Source organism: Cyprinus carpio, chromosome A22 (genome assembly GCF_018340385.1).
Source record: "Cyprinus carpio isolate SPL01 chromosome A22, ASM1834038v1, whole genome shotgun sequence".
NCBI lineage: Eukaryota > Metazoa > Chordata > Actinopteri > Cypriniformes > Cyprinidae > Cyprinus > Cyprinus carpio.
This window is the reverse complement of record NC_056593.1, coordinates 18074299-18091393: the sequence shown is the minus strand read 5'-3', so window position 1 is coordinate 18091393 and position 17095 is coordinate 18074299. Positions and strand designations below refer to the sequence as shown.

The following is a 17095-nucleotide window of genomic DNA, read 5'->3' as shown; positions in this document are numbered from 1 at the left end:
ACCTCAGCCTTACACTCTGCCTCTGGATTTTAACATCTTAATTTGCTATTAATTCTTTTCTTATTATTATTAATCAGTGCATTAAAACAACACATATAATCATGAAATGACACCTAATTTTTATTATAAAATGTAATTATACATTTTACATGTGTGTGTGTGTGTATATATAAAATGTTTGTTATATATAAAATGTAAAATGCACTCTCAGGATAAAAAGGTACAAAAGCTGGTACCTTTTCAAAAAGTACACTTTTGTACCTTTTAGGTACTAATATGGATTCTTTAGGTACAAAGGCGTGCCTTTTGAAAAGGTACTGCCCCAGTGACAGCTTTTGTACCTTTTTTTTCTGAGATTGTATATATAAATATCTCTTGATATGTCACACAGTCCTTCTGAAATCATTCTAATATGCTGATTTAGTGTTCGGTTACTAATAATGGTTCATATTATCAATGTTGAAAACTGTATAATATTTTTGTGGAAACCATCACACTGTTTAGGACTCTGATAAATAGACAGCTCAAAAGAACAGCATTTATTTTAATCAAAAAAATAAATAAATAAAAATAAATAAATAAAATTAACATTAGAAATGTTTTACTATTACTTTTGATTGATGCATACCATTGCGGAGTAAATATTTATTTATTTATTTTAATCTTACTTAGCCAATCTATTGATTGTTGGTGTATCATTTTTGCCACAAAAATATTAAGTAGCAAAAACTGTTTTCAACATGAGCGAGCAAATCAGCATATTGCAATGATTTCTGAAGGATCATGTGACAATCAAACCTGGAGTAATGATGCTGAAAATTCAGCTTTGATCACAGGAATAAATTATATTTTACAATATATTACAATATAAAACAGTTATTGTAAATTGTAATAATATTTCACAATATTGCCTTTTTTACCGTATATCTTTTTAATTATTATTATTATTATTTATTTATTTATTTATAAATTTTTTTTACAAGTAATAGAATCGTTTGTGAAATCAAAAAAAAAAAAAATCAAAAATATTTTTTAAAAAGTGTATATATATATATATATATACATACATATAAAAAAAAATAAAAAAAAATATAAAAATACATACATATATGGAAAAATAAAAAATATTTTGAAAAGAAGGAAAAAAAAAAACATGTTTTTTATAATAAGACAAAATTGTTGCTATGGCAACCAGTAGGCTATTGGTGTTCTCAAACTGACAAGTATTGAGTCAGACATCAAAGCCGTCATATTAGGTGTGTGCACAGACTCAGGATTCCTTCAACGGGGTTTGCCTATTCACCTTATTTCACTTTATTTTACATTATTGGTACTCAAAGTCACGCAGAAGTGTTGCAGTGAAAGCAAGTCACACATTGCAATGTGAGGAGAAACAAACAGAAAACTAGATCAGTGCCATTTGATTCTGTGATGTTGTCTGCACTACAAGTGTAACACTGTGGACAGCTTCATTGGTTATGATGGGAGTGATGATAGTTTTTCCACTCGCTTCCAGTGTTTTTATCAGGCAAAAATTAAAAATTAGATTGTGTAAAATATATATGTAGAAATGAATATTCTTTTCTTTGTGCAGAGCCTATGTTGTAAATGTAACATCTGCTTATTTATTCTGCTGATTAATTATATTGGCACCACATTGTAAATTCATTCATTCATTCGTTCGTTCTTTGGTTCATCTGTCTATTCATTATTCATTCATCAGTTAATTTAATTATTCATTCAGTTATTTACTCATTTATGCTATCAGAAGTTATGTGATATTTAAAGTTATGAAGAGTGGTATTTTGAACCAGTGAAATCATGTTCTTTACAGTGCAACACTGAAAATTAAAATATTTAAAATTTAGAAAATTGAGGGATTAATATTGGTATTTTACTGTTGTACTATACTTTTTATACTCTATTTTTTATTGTACAGTGACAGTATTTATTATTATTGTTATTATCTTATAGTCATATTGAAGGGGTCTGAACAGTGAGAATGTGGCCCTGTGTTATTTTAGTATCATTGAGATATTTTAAATTAGCTCTAAGCTCCTATGTTGTCAGTTTTCATTTTAATTTTAGTTTTAGTAATTTTTTTTGTGCTTTTGTAATTTTTAGTAGGTTTATATATATAATAGTTTTAGTACATCAAGTTCATCAATATGTATATATATTTTTTTTTAAGTTATCTATTACCAGTTACCCTGATATGGCCTATTCATAACTCAAGTGAAAGAGATCACAATATATATTGCAGAAAACACTTATTGCAACATTGGACTTCTAATACTGTGCAGTTTTAGTTAGGACTGAGCATTAGACTAAGAAAACTTTTGTTGTTGTTTTTGTTTAATTTGTTTTCAGGTTTCAAAGTCTTACCTTTCATATCTATGCGGAAGTCGTGAATGACTTGTCGATGCAAATATTGAGAAAAGACAAACTGCAAGCTTGTTTTTCTTTATTGAAGACTTTTTTTTTTTCACCTCACCTTATTTTAAGTCTCAAGTCAGTGCCATGCTGCTCTGTCATTCCCACAATGCATCATTACAGATCACATTCACAGTCAGAATACCATCTTAGCATTTCAGGAAGAGGGAAGGATTCATATTTTGTCATTTAGTCTACATCCTCTCATTCATTATTGCTTTACAGGAAATAAAGAAAGACAGACGTGGCATTTGCAAACATAATTTTCCAACTAGAAGTTGTAAACATCATTGTCTTTCATTGAATTATCAGCATTGTTTTCTTTCCCTCGCTGATACACAGTGCGTGGGCAGAGTTTTTCAGAAAAATCTTGTGAATTTCTGTTTTGTAAGAAGAAATATTATAGAGACTTGTACGACTGAAGTCGTATGGCTTCTTGCAGTGAAAAGGAGGTTACGGCTCGAGATGTGTTTGTCATCTTATCCGTGAGATCATTGTGGAGATGCACAAGTGGTCCATATGTCAGGAGCAAGAGGCTGCTGTGTGACCGCTGGTCTGGACTCACACATCTTAAGAGAAGAAGAGAAAGCAGAGAGAATCAGAATGGAGAGTGTAACACAGGCAAAAGCAATCTATTCAGGATTTTCTCAAAATTGTGCCTCTGACATTTGATACGTGTTACTGAAAGCCTGAAGATGGGATTTTTCTTTGCGAATTTGTGCACTTACTTAAACAATAGTTCACCTAAAAATGAAAACGTCATGAAAAAGAAAGCCAAATCCATCAAATTTTGTTGAACACATAAGAGAACTTTAGAAGCATGTTCATGCTCCTGGTTTCCAGGGAATGTCGCATTCAAAATATGACAAAATAAATATGACTTTAGTATATAAAGAACCTTTACAGTAAATTATTGTTAAATTAAAAAAAAATATATAAATTATCTTAGAACTTATAATAGTAAAAAGATTTTATGTGTAACTGAACAGAAAAATATTGTAAAATGTAGTTTTTGGAAGTATAAATTACTATGTGTAACTGAACAGAAAAATATTGTAAAATGTAGTTTTTGGAAGTATAAATTACTATATAATTTTTACAGTTTAAATCTTTATAATACTTTTATAGTAATATACTATGCAATGAACCTTTACAGTAAATTGTTAAAATTGTGGTTAAAATAGTTTTTTTTTTTTCTCTGTCTCCCTATAACATAAAAAAAATACAAATTTTATATTTTTGTTTAAAAGTTTTAAATTGTTAAAAAAAAATCACAGTGTACAGCAATTTACATTTTATTATGTAGTTGTTGTTTTTTTGTTGTTGTTGTTGTTTTTTGTCCAAAAAGTTCTCAATCATCCATCAACATTCACTTTCATTGAATGGAAAAGAGCAGCTCAAACTTTCTACAAAACAACTTCTTCTGTGTTCCACAGATCCAACGAAAATCCTTTGTTGCATATTCCTTTAAAGTTCATCTCCTTTGGCTCATTTATCACACTGGCATCTGTCTTACCAAGGACATTTCATCCCTGTCGCTCCGTCATGCTGCATGTGTGTATTTGCACCCATCTGACCGGCTCTGGCAGGAACGACGGATCCTTTCTCACTCGTCTGAAATGACATGACCATCCCTTGAGGTGTGATGGCCAGTGTCCATGTAAGCTTTTGCTTTCAGTATGTACAAATAAAATAAAGGGTTTTCATAGTGATACCATGTTTGGAACCCCAAAGAACCTTTCAGTAAACACTTCTTTCTCAGTGTAAAGAACATTTGGAAAATCTAAAGAATCTTTTTCCACAATACACTTTTTGTTTTTTTGGAATGGAAAGGTTCGGTAAAGCTTCTCCATGGAACCATCAATGCCAATAAAGAATCTTTATTTTTAAGAGTGTACCATTCCAGCCTATACCCACATTCAGCATCAAAGAGCAAGACTGAGCCAGTGGTACAATTATGGCCATTTATGTCCTTGATGGACCAAATATGATAACAGCACATCACGAAACAGTCATGAAATAGAGGTGACAGATTGATTTGAAGCATTAGTTATAGGTATAGGTATTTTATGGAGAAATGTTGAGGTAGAGCAGCAGGCAGGGCCTTCACCAGAGAGAAAATGGGTGAATAAATTCCCCTGGAATCCAAACCCTTTATTTGGCGCGTCAGTTTTCACTCACTGTTCAATTCTGAACCTCGAATCACTCAACCCACAGTTTGCAGGCCTGTCAAAGCTGCAAGAACACGTGTCACCTTCTCACAAGCTCTGCGTGACTCATGGGTGCAAGCAGTCGTGGAAGTACAGAATATTAGCTTTTGCTTTTTTTCCCCAGTAGTGCTTAAAAATAAGAAATCTCGACGCTGTGTGGTGTCATTAGATGGTTATGGTGAGAAGAAACGAGTGTTTTTGTAATAGGCTGAGGTGGCAGCGTTCTTCAATGATTCTGTGCTCTGTGAGACTCCACGCCACAGGTGGTCCACGCTCCAGTAAATACTGGTTTAGTGCAGCCATTGCGAAAACTGCCAAATGGAGCTCTCGGTTTGTAGAATTGCTCCCTAGTCAAAGCGTTTGCAGAGTGAAATGTGTTTTAATGTTATTAAAAAGTTCTCATCAAGCCATTTCATGTACTTTGAATTTTCCTTAGTTTTATAAGTTTGGGGTCAGTAAGAAGTTATTTATATATTTATTTATTTAAATTCATATTTTTATTCAGCAAGGACTGAAAATTTTTTTTGACATTTATAATATTGCATAAAAAAAAATCAAAATCTGTTTCAAATATGTGTTGTTTCTTGAACTTTCTATTCCTAAAGAATCTTAAAAAAAAAGATTTCCACAAAAAATTGAATTAGCAACAGTGTTTTCAGCATTGATAATACTAATAATAATAATAATCAATGTTTTAGAGCAACATATTAGAAAAATTTCTGTAGTATCGTGTGAAATTCAGCTTTGGATCACAGAAAAAAATTACATTGTACAATATATTCACATAGAAACAGTTATTTTAAATTGTAATAGTATTTCACAATATTACTGTTTTCAGTGTATTTCTTATCGAATAAATGCTGCATTGGTTTACATTTCTGTATAGTATTCCAGGTTCCTGACGTGTAATTTGAAGGATTTTTAAAAAAGCGTTGGTTTTGCATGTTAGATTCAACATGCTTTTTTTGAACTGGACAGGTATTTTCATAAATCCATGAACAAGGGTTGCAAAGGGGTGTAAAATTTCCAGTTAATTTCCGGAAACTTTCCAAAAATCCCTGGAATATTCAAAAAAAAAAAAAAAAAATCATGGAAAGTGTCCAAAAAATCTCGGAAAGTTTCCAAAAATTCTGGAATATTTCTGAAATTTAATGGAAATTTTCCACCTTTTTGCAATCCTGCTATGAATTCAAAAGCCTCATTGAAATTTAATTGTTGCACCATTTCACGTGTTGATCTGTGCCACGTTCATTCTGCAGTCTTTCTTTCACACCCTTTCCCTGTGAATCTGAACTGTAACATACACATGTTCTGAGGTGTTTCTCTGTTTGAAACTTGGTTGTAAGTTCTCTGTTGTGAACCGAATCCTCAGCCTGCAGTGCATCAGTAAGGTTTTTTCCAAAAGGCTGTTGTGCTGTTTGGCTACAGCACTGCTCCATAAATCATTGCAGCATCATTCATCAGGTGTTTATAATATTTTGTTTCTCATGGGACTTATTTTCCATTGTGATATCGGTACTAATATGGTGAAAGTCTTTGAATGTGATGTTTAATTGGTTGTCTGCTCTGTACAGCGCTAATAGCAGTAAGTCATCGTAAGCCTGCCCTGGACAGCTTCATCAAATACCAGCGGAGCGGCTAACTGCCGGCTCATTAACAATGCCTGCTAATTAACTCAAGCGGACTCCAGGCTCAGAGTTCATGTCTAAACATCCTGTTAGGTTTAGAGAGTGAAAAAGGATACGCTCGCACACACATCTCGCAGGGGAAGTCCTTAATGATAGCACTGTTGATACCCAGAGCTAAACCAGTTTTAAATACTACTACAGAAAAATACTACAAAAACTGGCCTTTCACTGTTTTGCTGTTCTGCAGTTTTTATTGCCGATACCAAATTCTTGTGCATTTTTGCTAAAGAATCGTAATGGTTTATTTCATTGTATGTGTGTGTTTCAATAGTAATGTGCATTTGAGAAGGCTGACCTGCAAGGGTTGGTGTCACTTTGACCTGGTCCCTGACACCCAGTACTTTCCACTTTCTCCAGTGTGGTTTGATTTCCACTTTAAATGAATCTAGGCCGATGCTGTATTTCTGTCTTATTGATATCTGAAATGAATTTTTAATTAATTAATTAATTAATAATTGTTTTTTAAATGTTAGTTTGATTCAAATGTATGTTTTTTATATAGATTTTTTTTTTTTTTTAAATGCTGAAGTGCAATTTGCCATCCCTTGATTTTATTTTTAGCTTTGTGATGAATAGGTTTGAGATTGTTGGGCTTTTTTAAATGCTGAAGTCAGAGGGACGTCCTAAATTGTTAATGAAGGCTGCCGGACCAGTACTCTAAAGTATGGCTCTGTTAGCTTTCCCTCAGTGATGTAAGGAATTACGACGTTAAGATATGTGACTCCTGATTGTGTATGAAAGTCAAGCTTTCTTTCTTTCTTGACCATGGGAGTCAAGCAAGGTTTTCAGTTAATAACAGCTTAAATTTCAGCCTATTATATGATTTTGAAATATGTTGGGTGGACCAATGTTAAGATATTTATAGTGCTTTTTTTTAGGACTTTTGTCATATGCCTTAGAGCAGCATAAACATTCTGCTAAACATCTCTTTTTTTTGTTCCATGGAAAAAATGTGACTAAATTGCATGTGCTGTATATAAATGTTGCTTTAATTCATTTGAAAGTATGTTGTTTTTGTAAAGTTATGGTCACATTTATCATTGTTTACCACTGCAGATTTTCACAGGCCAAATCCAGTCATTCCATGCAGATTTCACAACAGCTTTAAGGCGCAACATAGTATTTGTTATATTGACCAACAGAGAGCTGTTTGATTCGAAGGTGGCATCTGTGTGAGCTGTGCTTCATGCATGGCTTCACTTTTAACATTTGTCCTAGACGTTTAAGAAAAACTTTAACAAATAAGATGCACAATGAACAGTAATGTGAGGTGGCTCTGATTCATGTATTATATTTGATGCACATTTTATGATTGGGGTTTAATTGGTATTTTAATGGTTTAGAACTTTTTTTAATGCTGCGTAAAATTCTAACAGAACAATAATAATAAAAAAAAGACAAAACAACAAACCACACCGCAACAAAACTGCTTGTTTTCTTAAGGTGGAATTAATCACAGGTTTCATTTCCCCCGCACAGTTCCCAGAATGGATTCATCTCAGATGTAGATTACAGCTAAATCTGTCCAGACAGTATTTGTAGGAGGCAAATCTCTGCTCTTCAGTTGTCTGGCGTGCATGCAAGGTTCATCTGAACTGTAAATATTCTTGATTGATGAGCGCTCTAAATTTGTTTGATGGTAATCGAAGGACTGATGTGGAGCTGTGATGAAATGGATGGGCCAGAACTGCAGGAAATGAAAGATGCCATAAAGGAGGGTGATGTATCTGTCATTCTTCTTAGGGATCTGCTATCTAGACCAAAGAAATAATGCTCTGAATTAGTATGTATGTATGTATGTATGTGTATATGTATACATAAAACGTATTTGCATGGCAGAATGCAAATGCAATTTTCTTTTCTTTTTTTTTTTCAAAAGATTATGATGATGGTTTGCCATTCGTCATAATTGCTAAGGTTACACCTCAGACACACTGTAGTTAAATAATCTATTTAATTCTCTCAAATAATTTTTTTTTTTTATTATGCTTCCAGTTTAAAGCATTCAGGAATAGAGTCAAGCTAATCAATTACGCATTCCTCATTTACATGTTCACAGGCTGTTGGGCAAAACTGTTGGATTTATCCTGCTGAGCTTTAATGGTGGAAATCTTGCAGAGAAGCCAGAAAATGAAAATCAAGCTGATGGGACTGTGTTATGGGAGACTAAAGCAGTGTGTTTATTGTCAGTGTAGCACTGGTGAAGGCCTTTCTGCAAAAAAAATGTCTGAAAGAAGTGAATTAAAAAGAAAAGATCCATTTTCATTTAATGACTAAGCTGTGATGGACTGTTCACGCCAAGTGCAATGCGACTAACGCAAAGAAGGCTATAAAACACCAATGACCCAAATGCTCATAATTTTAGGAGGGAAAAACTATTTAGAAAGAAGAGAGAGAAAGTCGTGACATTTGCCAAGTATGGTAACCCATACTCGGAATTGGTGCTCTGCATTTAACCCATCCAAGTGCACACACACAGCAGTGAAAAGTATAAAAGATATAATTCATATTTATTATTATTTTTAAATATAATATAATATACATTTATATACACACTAAAGTACCCCACCCCTTGTGGACTTCCTCTCACTTTATATGTATTAAAGAAGTTTAGCATCTAAGCTAATTAATGCAATTAATCATATTTATATATTCGTTTAATTTTGATAGCACTAATTGTTTAATCTTAAAATTTTGCTTTCATTCACTTCTCAAAATTTAGATTTTTTTATAATAATGCCTTTTTACTTCTATTGTGATTTTGTAACAAGATACAGTCTGTTTCCAGGACGTTGCTAATGTGGACCAATAATCTTTGTGTCTTATAGAAGCAATGGTAAAGAGAAAATATCATGGCTCAAACAAAAGCCCATACTGGTCTTCACAAGCTCAGTATGGTGCACGAGGAAGAACAATTTTAGACCATTTTTTAACAGCTCAGCAGATGTTATGATTATAGGATTTCCCTTTATGCATTGACCTGCAGTACAGAATTATGTCCTGGCTTGTGGTTGATAGGTCCGTAGTGGGAATATATTTATTCGTTATAAATGCCCTTGTTAATGTATTTTCACAGAAAGAATATTGTATTTTAGTTTGTGTATGTATACTGTGTGTCTTTTTATGCTGCTTGACATATCATTATCACTGTTAACATTGATTCATCATCGATATAAGATTTTATTCATATCCTGTCTCTTATTTGGTATTGTCTTGCAATCGTATTTTCCTGATGATGGACTAATTACAGTACACACATACACATGAAACTGATATCGAAAAAGCCCTCTTACACACAAACCTTGGGTTTCAATTAGCCCAAGGCTCATTTGAGGTTTTCCTGTGCTTTTTTGGGGCTGTCACAGTTTTGACATATTGTTCTTTGAGAGTATTGATCCTGTGTGGTAAATAAAACACTAATGAGGTGAACCACACACAGCTCAGAGGCAGCAACTGCACCCCACTGCGTAAAGTCCCTTAACAAGAGCTTCATACAGCATGAAAAGACACATACCCAGCAGAACATGCATTCAGGGTGGTGACGATTATGGAATGTGGTATATCTGAGCATCTGAATATTGAAAGACATTCCAAGTCTTTGAAATATTTAGCTTTAGGGAAGGTGGGGGTAAGATGTGTCAGTGAGGCAGATTCTGTACAGTTTTGGTCCTGTGAATATTTATTTAGAAATGGGTTGTCAGATGCAGGTGATTAAGAAATGCATATGGGAAAATTCAGTTTTACTCCTAAGAATATGTATTAAACATGTTGAATTCCCATTGCATAAAACCTTGTAAAGTTGTCTAGATAAAGATAAGCCATGAATTGTTCATTCATTGCTTTGCATGTAAATACAAAAAAAAAATTTCGCCTTATTACCATATTGATGACTATTAAAATGTAAATATTTTGTAGCAAAATAGACTAAAATACTTATGGGATTCTTATGGGATATATATATATTGAAGAACGTTGGTAACCAAACAGTTTTGGGTACAGCTGACTTCCGTTGCATGGAGAAAAAAATATAAATAAATAAATACAGGCTAAGACATTTCTCCAAATATCTTCATTTATGTTCCACATAATAAAGACAGACATACAGTTTTGGAATGAAATGAGGAACTATATTTTTTTGGTGAACTCTCCCTATAAAAGTGGCACATCTTACCCCACTCTCTTCTACTTCAGAGCCTAGGTGGAAACTATGCATGCCTTGGATGTCAAAATGTGTGTCCATGCAGATATGGTTAGAATTGTGGCACAAAATAGTGTGGTGATGATGATAATGGTTATGATAATAGTGGTTTTAGTGACACTAGTACAGTTTGGATGGAACACACTCATTAGTATGCAGTTATTCTGAGGTAGATGGGCTTCGGCTCAAGGGTAATGTACTGTTGTAAAATTCTCCATTTACCCGTATGTTTTAATCTGTCATGGCAAATCTCCAGATCATCACACAAACTTGATTAATCAGAATCTCTCCCTTCACTTGGCCCGAGGTTCTAGAGATAAAAAGAGTACTAGTGGTTTGTGCTGCGACTTCATTGGTCAGTAAAAATTTTGTGTGCCTGGTTGACAATGGCACACAATTATTTTACTGACCAATGGGCATTTTTGTATGCCATTGTCAAAAGCAACCATGATATTCATGCATATTTAGGTTTGTTCCCGGATATATTACACAACTTCTGTAATGCTATAGTTGACAGCAGCTTTTGATGATATGTTATTTTGTACAGTTGCGCACACAGTTTAGATTTACTCTTGAATAGAAAAGCAGGAACTTTAGGACACGCATTCTATAGTTTGAATGTTCATCTTTGCTGTAAAGACTGCAAATTAAAAATAAGAAGGCAGACATTTACCTCTGGGGTCGAAGCAAAAGGATTTATTAAGAAGCTGACAAAGTAAGGATTTGTGGAAAGGGAGGGGTGGGTGACAAGGGGAAACATGGAATGCTTAGGGAGGGGCAAAAAGTACTTTTTCACAGATTCCATTTCATAAAAATTGATCCATTTCAAGTTATAGTCGTACTAAGGATGAGATGTGACCTCTGCATGATATCCACATTCATATGGGTTAGAAGCACCACTTTGCAGGATTGCATGTCAATTTCTTTAAATAAACAATCTCTACTTTTATAGATGCATTTTCTCTGGCCAAAACCCTTACATTTGCAAAGTAGGCAAATTAATTACTGCTGTTAACTAATCACCAAATTGCCAGTCTGAAACACAGGGATACAAAGGACATCAAAAAAATCAACATCCTAGTTATATCTGTAAAAAAACATAAATCTATTATGCACTTGTCATTTTCCTCCATATCATTCATGCTTTTTCTAGAGTAGAGTAGGGTTTATGCAGTATTCAGTTGGTTATAGGCTCTAGACAAGGAATTCATAACTATGAATCTATCAAGGCTCAAGCAGTGGTAAAGGGAAAGCTTTTTAGCCTTTTCAGCTTTTGTAGTTTCAAACCAATTCCTTCCTCTCATAACGCCATGGCTGAGTCAAGCCTTAAAGGTGATTCTTGGGAGCACATGGCTCCAGCTTTTGCCTTTTTATTTTTATATCTTTCTTCTCTCTTATTGTATATGCTTTCCTGCTCTGTTCTGCTCACTGATATGGGCTTGTAAAGCCCTGTCCCTGATCTGTCCTGAGTAGCTGTGCAGTTGCAGACTGCCACATTGAAGGACCCTCGTGCTCATTTGAGCAGTTTGTTGGGATGTCGGTAAGCATCCGCTATGGCACAATAGTGGTATCTGAGAAGACGGAAGTGACAGAGTCAGCATCGCTCCGTGTTACTGCCAGCTTGGGATGCTCAAGGGCCAGTGCTGCCCGCGGCCTCCCATTCTGTGCCTCCTTGATGGGTTCCAGAAAGACCACATGCTTGTTGTTACTGACCTTGCGGCCGGGGCCCTCCGTAGTGGCAGGTGGCGTTGGTGTCAGGATAGACGACTGGGCACTGCATTCGTTCACAGGGCTTGGTTTTGCTGGTAGACACCAGCAGCGACAGGGTGTCAAGTAGAGGTACATAAGGACCAAAACCAGGCTGACAACGCAGCCCAGCAAGGTTGTAAAGCCAGTGTTAAAGGGTTCTTTCTCTTGACTGGGCTGCTGCACAGTTACATTAACTTCAAGAGAATCATTGCATGACTCTTGATGGTTATGGACCATGCACAAGTACACCCCAGAGTCGTTCTCTTGTGCCACCAAGATTTCCAAAGAACCATTTGAATACATTCTCAGCGTATTGCTATTACCAGGAGGAGCAATGTATTCCCTACTTGGGGATACCCACGAATAGTTGAGATGCTTTCCCTTTAAAGATGTTATACAATCCAGCATCACTGAATTCCCAGCGTCTGCTTCCATGCTAACTCTCTTCGTTGGAAGTTTTACTGTGCAGTTCTCAAAGTATCGTACATGCTTGAGAAAACGAACCATAGCACGTTGCTCACCATAAAGCAAGCACGTGTGCTCTTCCCGAAAATCTGTTACTGCGGTAAAGCCTCTGTACTCCCATTGTTTAAACAGGCTGTACATGGAGCACTCGCAAATTAGGCTGTTGTTGTGCAGGAACAACCCTTTCTGTACCTTTTCCTTCAGAGCTGCGATGTCTTTGACAGGAAGGTTGGGCATACGGTTCGAACTTAGATCCAGAGTAGTGAGATTGGGATGTTCTTGAATAGAAAAGAAGGGGAAATCTGTCAGTCTGTTATGGCTCAGGTAGGCCTTCTGTAGGTTACTCAAACCAATCAGGGCTTTGCTTTCTACCCTCACTATCTGGTTGTTGTAAAGGAGTAACTCCTTGATTCCTACTAACTCTTGAAAGTAGTGCTGCTCTATAATGTTCAGTTGATTGGAGGAAAGGTCCAGATGGCGTATGTTGCTTGTATTCCGGAAGGTTCCAGGAGTGAGTCTGCTCAGCTGATTGTGGGCTAACCGTATGGTATCAAGATTGGGCAGACCAGCAAAGCTACCCGCCTCAAGACGTTCTAAGCGGTTGTGGTTGAAGTCCAGTGTTGCCACCATTCTAGGCAACTCTGCCGGGACTTGGTTGAGGCCGAGGTTGGTGCAGCTCAGGATATCGGATGCAATCAGGCAACCAGAAGGGAGATTGGCTCTGACTAGCTGCAGCAGAAAAGAGCTCAGCATTAGGGGTGCGGCCCCACCTTGAGTGCACAGCATTGTGTTGTCAGGACGTCTTGGTTAGGTGTTCCTATCCTTAAAAATCGAACAGATCAGATCGCAAGACAAGGAGAACAAAAAGACATCAGTTATTGAATACAGTGGATAGCTCGCTCAATAATTCTTCGCTCACTTGGCACTGTTCTGTCAGCCCAAAACGTGAGAGTACATCAGTGCGAGGACTATTATTCTTTAATCAACTTACAAAATTCTATTCTTAGAAGTTGAAGATGATAATATTATCTTTACCTTAAGGTAGCCAGCAGTTACTCCAAATATCCCATCTCATAACTCTTGTTTGGCTGTTATTTGAATTTTGAGTGCTGCCCCAGATTTTAGTCCATTCTCAGGTAGAGAGAGTTGGAGGGGCGGTCATTCGAGCCATCAAAGGGAAAGCAATTGTTTTTGTTCCATCCTCAAGGCTGAGCCCAATCCTTCTGTGCACCATCCTTTCTCTAGTTGGTGTTGTTTTGCAGTTCTGACCTCTGGGATAGAACAGAAGAGGTCTTAAATCAAGAGTTAGGTTACTGCCGCAGGCTGGAGGATGTTTTTGAGAAAGTCAGCATCCTGTCCAGTTCAGTTAGTATAATTTTGCCTTCAGCTGAGCAGCAGGCGTATAGCATGTCACATGGACCACAGTAACCACAATAACAGTCCACAATACAAGCAATCTGATGTTAGTTTTAACCAGAAGATACAGACACAGTTGTTTGTCAGTGTTGCTCCAGAACCTGGTGAAAGTAGTCCTTAAGTTTTAGACATACAGTTTGTCCGCTCATTTTGTTCAAATGGCATATAGGGCTACCAACTCTCGGTGACTTTTAAGCTTCCAGTGTCCACGTGGCATCTGGAGAAACTGGTAAAAATATTAAAGCACAAACAAAGATTATGATCTTTAAGCTTTTTGGTATCGCTTCCAGATCAAGATTTTTCTTCCTCAGCATTCATTCTTTTTTTGTCCTATCCTCCGATTTGCTCTCTGAATTGTACGGGTCTTCCTCCTTTTCCTCTTTGTCGCTCTCTCGCAGAGATTGAGTGTGTACTACACTCCCTCTCCGTCTCTGTCTCTGTCTCTCCTCTCTCTGCGCTCTATAAACAGACAGGCATGGAGTTTCAGAGGAGGGGCTCTCTGGAGGGGGGAGGGTTCTTCTGAGCACTGATTGGTTGAGTTCAGAGATTATGAAAGGGAAGTGTTTTCCAGAGCCTCCCCTAATATCTCATCGACCTTTGTTAATTGGGATCTGAATAAACCTTAATTGCTTTTACGTGTTTGTCAGGTTAATGTTTAATCCCATTAGCTTTAATATGCATTTCTGCCTTTACTTGATACCTCTAAGGCAAACTTATATTTGAAAGCTGGTTGTGATTAGCTAATCATTTAAAGGTAAAGTGTCTAATTTCGGTGCCACTAGCAGTACAAAATGGAATTACATTTTCATTTGGTATCATCCTATTGCTTCTCCACTGTTCTGTAAAACGGAGGTAAAATAGAAATAAAATCACCGCAAACATAGTCCATATGACTTGGCTATATGCTTGTTCTATATCCTGAGTGTTCAGAAGTCATGCATGTGGATCTAAAATAGTAGAAAATCTTTGTTGTGCCAGGTGTGATGTCAGTAACACCAAAAATGGTTCTTGAATGTCTCGTAACTGAACACAAATGGCCAAGTTCGAATAATCTGGTTCATTGTGTATTCATTATGGTTGAGTGCACACTATAAACCTGACATTACTCATCCTCATGAATTAAAGATAGTATGTGTGTCCGTGTCCTTGAAGTTGTTTTTCTGCACCTGTAGAGAATCTTTATCTATGAATAAACATCTTTATCTTGCTTATAGCACACATTTTCTTTATGAATGTGTGTCTTACCGCCTGTGTAAGTTGTCTTTGCCCTTCGGTTATAGTTGCAACAGGCTTTGACTACTGTCAGGGTGCATTATCCTCTGAAACCACTGCTGTGGGGCACTGTCAAAGGTCTTCAAGTAGTCCTACATGCACGCACTTCTCTGAGTCCTTCTAATACATAATCCATTTCTTCTCATCATCTTTGCCAGTTTCATTTCTGTAATTGATTTTCGAGGCCCTCATTTTCGACAGGTTTCTTGTCACTCTTCCTCAGGCGAAATATTTCACCGAGTGTTTACCAAAGACTCAGTCTAAGTTGCTCACTGTCAAAAGTCCCCCGATGTAGCATTGTTCTGGAAAATTGGTTTCCTGGCTCTACGCTTGCTCATTTTTCAAAAACAATACTCTGGAAGTGAAGGAAACATGAAGGAAGACAGGAAGAGGAACCTTAAGGTTAATAGCGTAGTCTCTCCTGCATATGTTTCCAGACAACCATCAATTTGAGCCGGAAGTTGCTTTGCACCTTTTGATAACTTTGACCCAAGAACCAGCGAAGCATCAGACTGCTTATTATGGCCTCCCTCCTGACGTCTTTACTGCGCTTTCATCAGTATGACATATCCATCTGCTTTAAGAAACACCTTAGAACGCACTTTCAAACTGCTGAGCACCTTAAAGTTTTAGATGCCCCCAGATACAGAGTGTTGCTCTTCCCAAGAGTGTTCTGATACCATTTGTTGCCCTTTGACAGTTAGTTAATATTTTTTGATGATAAGAGGTGTTAAAATATGACTCACGGGAAATGGTGTGGCTTCTGACAGGTTGTTCAATGGAAGCAGCCCTCAGTGGTTGATAGATGCTCTACAAGGTGTTTTTGTGATGGTAAAAGACCTCAAAGTGTCTGCTGATGTATTCAAGATAGAAAGACACATGGTTCTCATTGGCTGGGTAGTTGATCATTGAGGACAAACAATGAGATGTGCCCAAGAAAAGCTTTGTTTTGTAGAGAAAGAGGGAGTCTATTGCGGCTAAGAAGTGATCACAAGTTTGAAAATCACATTTATGATTTGACATGTGTTCGTTCCGACACAGCATTGTTCTCTTCTAAAGAATAACTTTCACACCATTGTATGTATTTAAGTACCATGTACTTTATCATGTATTTTAAGTGCCTACCACAAAAGCGATAATGGTGTACTTTGGGATACCGATGGATTCAAACACCCTTGATTGTTTTCCACATAATTCTCTGGTAATTACTCCGATTTGCACTTGTTCATGAAGACTTTTTCCAACGGTCTAAAGAATTGCAGAGAATAACTTTTTTTTTCCACCTCAAATCAACCAGTACTAAGCATCAAGAGGCATCTACGGACCTGGGAAATATCACTTCATCTGCACATCTCTTTTGATCTCCGGCAATTAGATGGGATGTTGCCTTATTGTCTGCAATCTGCAATCTAAGATGGTTTTCGGATAAAAACTGAGCCAGACAATTCGTTAACACAGAAAGAAAATTGATGCAGGCTGTTGTGCCATACTCTACAAATGTACAAACTCGACTTCATGCAGAGGAACGAACCGAAGGAGAACGATTTGAGACATTGCTTCTATATTGCCTCTTTTGTTGTCTGCGTTCTCATTCCTGAGCATAATAAAGCACAGTGCTGCTGTCAGAGCAGAGTTCATGTACCATTTTATAGTTATATGAATGT

The 17095-nt window shown here is 36.4% G+C and overlaps 2 protein-coding genes across 9 annotated transcripts in view; one reads left to right on the top strand and one right to left on the bottom strand.

Annotated features, from left to right (window-relative positions):
* LOC109072041 (E3 ubiquitin-protein ligase RNF123-like) overlaps window positions 1–17095 on the top strand; it is a 124268-nt gene that overhangs the window by 73383 nt on the left and 33790 nt on the right. The gene's annotated exons all lie outside the window — the stretch shown is intronic.
* On the bottom strand, window positions 2578–14606 carry LOC109054275 (amphoterin-induced protein 3-like). 3 transcript variants are annotated; one of them, XM_042712153.1, is made up of 3 exons: window positions 13779–14606; window positions 12243–13565; window positions 2578–3002 (listed from the first exon to the last, which is right to left on the bottom strand). In XM_042712153.1, the coding sequence occupies exons 2-3, from the start codon at window positions 13527–13529 to the stop codon at window positions 2925–2927; spliced, it is 1365 nt and encodes a 454-aa protein (XP_042568087.1). In that variant the 5' UTR covers window positions 13530–13565; window positions 13779–14606; the 3' UTR covers window positions 2578–2924. The 3 variants fall into 3 exon arrangements, with proteins under 3 accessions (XP_042568087.1, XP_042568085.1, XP_042568086.1); XM_042712151.1 differs by lacking the exon at window positions 2578–3002 and having other exon boundaries at window positions 11204–13565; XM_042712152.1 differs by lacking the exon at window positions 2578–3002 and having other exon boundaries at window positions 11204–13560.